Source organism: Amborella trichopoda, chromosome 12, assembly GCF_054954075.1.
Source record: "Amborella trichopoda isolate Santa Cruz 75 chromosome 12, AtrichopodaSantaCruz75HAP2 v2.0, whole genome shotgun sequence".
Lineage (NCBI taxonomy): Eukaryota > Viridiplantae > Streptophyta > Magnoliopsida > Amborellales > Amborellaceae > Amborella > Amborella trichopoda.
The window spans coordinates 46454787-46460786 of record NC_142347.1 but is presented as its reverse complement, the minus strand read 5'-3'; the positions used below and the strand labels follow the sequence as shown (position 1 = coordinate 46460786).

General features: G+C 34.8%; 1 protein-coding gene across 1 annotated transcript; it reads right to left on the bottom strand.

The window, feature by feature from the left end:
• Positions 1-927: 927 nt before the first annotated feature.
• Positions 928-3567, bottom strand: LOC18435503 (CASP-like protein 2C1). Its single transcript, XM_006845547.4, has 3 exons — positions 3388-3567; positions 2649-2775; positions 928-1506 (listed from the first exon to the last, which is right to left on the bottom strand). Exons 1-3 carry the CDS (start codon positions 3537-3539, stop codon positions 1249-1251), a joined length of 537 nt encoding a protein of 178 aa, XP_006845610.1. The 5' UTR covers positions 3540-3567; the 3' UTR covers positions 928-1248.
• Positions 3568-6000: the final 2433 nt, after the last annotated feature.

Below are 6000 nucleotides of genomic sequence, written 5' to 3'. Positions count from 1 at the left end.
TGTATATGGTAGCTAATAAAGAATGAAATTTGGCCCTTTACCCACCTTTCAATAAGGGACTGAAATGTATAAATGGTGAATTTCCATTGTCCGAACTTTGATTTTTCCCCTTTTTCTGGCCCTAGATTTTTCATGAATTCAATGGAGCATTTTGTGATTTGTCGGTTGGTTTTTTATTCTCATTTTTACAACCAAACAATTTGCTATATAATAAATAGAGGGAAATTTGTAAAAAATACCCATGTAAGATATACTATCTAACATTTTACGTATTTGCAATTATTTCAACTCATGATTGTGTATAGGTAATTTGATATTAGATCAAAAGATATGGGTGGAATATTAAATAGCTTATCTCTCATGGGTGCTACGATAACTTTACTATAATAAAATAAAGGGAAGATATTAGTTAAAGGGTGAGGAGCGCGTACAAAATTATAAGGGTCTCGAATAATTCTAAAAATATTTAAATCATTCCCTTTTAGGATTGCGAATCTTGAATAATATGGGCATTTTGGTAATATAGTTAGTGCCAAATGACTTGAGCACCATTTTTTTGAGTTGAAGCTAAAATAACTTAGAATGTTTAGGATTTTTCAATCCTAAATGTCGACAATTGTTTTTTCTTTTTGATGATGTGCCCAATTAAAATAAAAGTAAAAATGCAATAGCCAAAGTGTAAATAGGATCATTGAGCCCCTTGATGATTTTGTAAAGTGTTTTTGACCTATTTTCCCTAAATAAGAAGATGAATTCCTGAAAACTTAACAGCTCCTTCAATGTGAAAACCTTTTTATCTGGCATCCAAACTGACCCTTATGCGTAGACAATGTCAAGTTTGACTGACATCCAATCCAATGAACCTCTAAGGCCCACGTAACTAGACACTATGATCATCACATTGACTTTCCACATGTATTACGGGCATTTAGATCAAAAAAAATTTATTTCCTACAACTGCTAGAACAATATCTTTACAAGGCAATAATATCAATACCAATCTGGGCCATCCATCCCAATGTCCTGTCTAGATCAAGGGCCATATTTCCTTCATAACATCAAACACAAGTACCAATAATGTAGCTCAAATCGAATTTCTCTTAAAACATAAATTTTCCAAAAAATTAAGAAAAATAAACATATGTTCAATTCCCAATCTTCGCTTTTATTGAAGTTTCACCGACGTACACATGGAACTAGTTGTTTCTAGTCCTGATTACCCTAGAGAGGGAGAGGAAATTATTTCCATTATTTGTGTACTCTTTTGAGAGAGAGAGGGCGAGTTGGTGAGAAATGGCTGAAGAGGTTGAAAGCCGACATTGCTGAGACCACGGCCATGGCCAAAGCAGAACAAAGGCCAGTGATTAAACTGTATGTTATGTGCAAGCAAAATCTCTGGTAAATGTTGCAAAGCTTGGACCATTGAAGCTCGCGTGCACCAAACTTAGCAAAGTATGAGCCTTGGATTGCGGCCGCCACCGCGCCAAGACAGCCGTACACCACGACCTGCATGTGATGTATGGAGACATGTTCAGGCACTCCTAAATTTGATGACTTTTTCTCGAGCAGAAAATATACTATAAGACCAATTACTTCTAGTACAAAGAGATCACAGTGAATTCAAGTTGTCCATTGGGGAGTTAGACAGCTTCGGGTGCTACATAATTTTAAAAACTTGTTTTTGAGCTTTGAGTTCGTCAATAACACTCTCCACCATGAAAAAAAAAAAAAAAGTTTATATCTAGCCGAGGCTCTAAACAATCAACTTAGATCTCACCTCAAAAATATCACTTGAAGAGATTATTTTGATGCTCAAATATCCTCAAATTGATCATCTCGACATCAAGATGCATGGGCATGACAAAAAAAAAAAAAATTTCAAGTTTTGGAAATAGTGCATCTTGTAAGGCAGTTTTGGACCGTCGATTTTCAAGATTTTCAAGTTTCCATAGATCTGCTCGATCTACAGTATTTTTGAAGCTTTACATTTTATAATTAAAGATGAAAATGTATTTTAAGGCTATAACAAAGATTTTCAGTATTGAAACTACGTTTCTCGACACTCTCTGAAGGCGTGCTTTAGTTTGATTGTTTAAAGCCTCGGCTCTATATATGCCACACCCAAAATAAATAGTCTTATTAGTGAGACAGGCTTCTTAAAACTTAGTGATGATTCAAGGGAATATGCAAACGGGCCTTGTAGCTACTCAAGCTCCAACACACACATGGATGAACGTTTTTGAGCCAAAACTTTATGTAACATATTCTACTTGACGAACTTTTTTGAGCCAAAACTTTACCATCCAATTTTTAGGTGGGATTTAAGAAATCTCCAAATTCATAATTTTTTTTTTATTTTTTATTTTTTTCTGAGAATAATCATGTGTCGGATGATTACTAGGTAGTTCCCAAAATTCCAGGTTGAAACATCTCCCACATAGATCTTCCAACTGAGGGAGGAGATCTACACTATGCTCGCACCATAGTATACACGCCCTATTGGAAAATACAATTATCACTAAAAATTGAGTCATTGAAAATTTAGGGTGGGTGTCGTTTGGTGAACTTTTTTTTTTATTATTTAGAAAACAGAGGGAAAAATGGGGCAAGGAGGAGTAAATTTGAAAAAAAAGGATAAGAATAAGAACCTGGTCGAATGAGAGAGTAAGCCAAGCAAGACGGGTACAGCAGGAAGTGGAATTCCAAGAAAGGATGCATTTGAGGAGTTGTACCATTTGATACCCAGCAGCAATTGACTCCACCATCACAAGTACCCTGTAAGACAACAACACATTCCATGAAATCCCTCTCTCTCTCTCACACACACACATAACAAATCAAATCTCTCTTTCTCTCTCAGGCAACAAGCCAAATCTCTCTCTCTCTCTCTCACTCACGCACACACGAACGCACACAAAAACAAATTAAATCTTTTTCTCTCTCTTTTTAGGTAATTCATTAGAGAAAACAACCCTTCTAAGTCTTTTCCAATGGTTTAGGAGTTCGTTTTTATTTAAGGTATTATTAGTAGAGCAGTTTGAGTGGGAATGAAAATCACAACTTGGTCATCAAGGTGCGGGGGTGCTACTACAACAACCCAACCCTTTTCCCGGGTGATTCTCTGTCATTAGGGTGCGGGGGTGCTACTACCACAACCCAACCCCTTTCCTTCTCTCTTACATATGCACAAATTCAGCACAACCCAAATCATGAATCTTCATCCCTCTCTCTCTCTCCCTCTCTCGGACACAAACACAAAAATTGAACCACCACCCAAATCATGAATCTTCCTCTCTCTCTCTCGCGCGCACACACACACGACCACAGCCCTCTCTCATCAATGAACCCAAAATTAGGCATCTTACTCTGTGCAATAGGAGCACTTACTCAAGACAATTCAAGTCTTTCATGGTAGCCCGTTTTTGAATGATCATATATTCAGTCTCCCTGTTTGTGGCCACAACAACTGCTGTTGCCACTGCAAACATCGCTGCCAACAATCTCAGCAAAGCTTCTGATCTCTTCAGACGCGCATCCATTTCCCCTCCCTTCAATGTTGTGCCACAAAAGTGAATCACGTGGACTTATATAGAGGGAGAATGTTGAATAAGTCCGGAAAAAAAGTATGTATAAGGTTACAACCTTATACTGTTGACAAAAGGTGCATCTCAAATTTCGGATAGGGGAGAATGTTCCCACATAGGAGAATCTTCCGACTTACCATCCGACCTTGAGATGAATAAAAAGTCATATGGACAATTTATTTTTAAGATTTTTAAATGTTTATTGATTGCTCGATCTGTATTATTTTTTAAATTTTAAATTTTTTATCCAAAGATAAAAAGAGATATTGAAGCCATCATAAGATTTTCGATGTCCAAATGGCATCTCTAACTAAATTTTTTAGGTACACCCGACTTCTACATTATAAAGAGGCAACGTTAGTACAAACCTCGCCCTCCGCATATAAAAAAGAAAATAAAAATAAAAAAATCAAAAGAAGATACAGGTACGAATACGTTTATTGTGTGGGTCAGCCCGTGTGCTTGCCCACACAAAACAAGAGGGTGAGCCGAGATACGTATACCGGAAGGCTATAGGAGTATACTATGTATCTACTCCTTCGCACAAAACACCGGATTAGGAAGCTTTTTTAAGCCTAAAATTTTGAGAACCACATAAGAATTACTAGATGAGTATCTTCAAAGAGAAAATTTTGATTTTTAAGTTTTTGACACTTAGATCTAACCCTTCGAAAATTGGATGGTCTATATTCAATCTTGAAGCAATAGTTTTTTTTTAGCACATAGAGAGTTTATTTGGAAATTGTTTTGAATTGATATTAGTCTATGGGTTATAGGATAATCCCCAAAATTTGAAATATAAAAGGTATTCCTAGCATGAATTTTACCTGAAGAGTAAATGAATAGTATACTCCCACGAGAGATTGAATTCTTTTGGGATGTGATACTTTCATTTTCCTCTTTCAAACGGCAGAGAGAGAAATAAATGAATGATTAAAATACCCTTAATCTCTTCGAGGGGATCAATCAAAAGAGACTACAAAAGAAACCCTTGATTAAATAATAAATGAGCCCGTTGGAAAGTCTTTACCGTTTGGTATTCCTTTCTAGTTTTCAAGTGCTGGCTTTAACAAATGGGAAGAGACATTTTTAATGGTTAGGAATGGAAGAGAGTAACCGTATCCAACTATAAATGGTTGGTATCTTTTTTTTTTTTGTAATTATTAAGGGATTGTTTATAAGGTAGTCACAATTATTTACAACCATCCGATGTGAAGTTTGATAGCTTGGATGTGTTATAAAGTTTGAGAATTTTTTTTTTTTAAGTTTGAACTTGGTCAATGGAATAATTGCAGCCACCCAATTTCACATCCAATGATCAAGATTAATGTCTCGCTTTGTTTCACGTCCAATGATCAAGATTAATGTCTCACTTTGTACTATCGAAATTTTTAATACTTGAGTACAACTTTTTTTTTATTTGCTGCACTCTTAGAAGAATACTCTGTGTTTACTCCCTTATGTAAAACTTATGTTGTTAGGAACACTTTTTGGACAAGCATCTAGAATGCTATAACCAATTTTAAAGAAAGAAAAAGTTACATAGGACTCTCTATGTGCATCAAAAGTTTTGACTTCTCATGATTGAACAATAACTGCTAAATTTTTGAAGGGCAAGATCTAGATGTTCAAGAATTAAAAACCCATTATCTCTTGATCCAATGTTATTAAGATACACCCAAAATTTTTGGGAAAAGAAAAAAAAATTCCTCTACTCTTTTTCCTGAGGGAGTTGTTGTACAATCTCTCAAAGAAGCATATTGTACATGCTCTTTAAGAAGAAGCATATTCTAATTCATTATTATCAGAAGTATTTCGATACTGCCGAATTGGCCAAAATCTTTGGCTTCAGCCTCTCATCGGAAGCAAACCAAATCACGTCCCTCGGATTTTGAAAAAGTCACTTCTTTTCTAAATATATCCTTGTAACATTCATAATTTTGTAAAAATTCTTTAATACACATTGTTTATAATTATTTAAAAAAGGGTTATGCCAGAGTACTCATTTTATGGAGTAATTTATCATTGTACTCAACAAATTTTAGACATTTCTATGCCTTTATTTTTATATAAAGTATTTTTTTAATAAGAGTAATTTTTTATCAATATAAGAGGTATGATGTCATCCACATGGAGTATGACATCACCCATATAAAACACATGAGTGATGTCACACCACATGTAGATGACGTCATATTCCTTAGAATGACCAAAAATACCCATATTAAAAACAACTTCCATATACGAAACTAGGGTATATAAGTGTCCAAATTTGTGAATATAATGTTAAATTATTCCATAGTGTGAGCACACTAAATTAACCTTTTTAATAAATATCTAACTATATTTTTTGAAAATTTTTATTTTATCTTAAAAATACACCTAAAAACTTCCTAAATGGGTCAAAAAACCGAAT

Bases quoted from the DNA above. Each gene is read 5' to 3' on its own strand.
- LOC18435503 (XM_006845547.4), bottom strand. From the start codon at position 3,539: ATGGATGCGCGTCTGAAGAGATCAGAAGCTTTGCTGAGATTGTTGGCA. The intron at 2,776-3,387 runs GTAAGTGCTCCT...GTTGTCTTACAG, and splicing joins AAAGACTTGAATTGTCTTGA to GGTACTTGTGATGGTGGAGT. The intron at 1,507-2,648 runs GTTCTTATTCTT...CATCACATGCAG, and splicing joins TTACTCTCTCATTCGACCAG to GTCGTGGTGTACGGCTGTCT.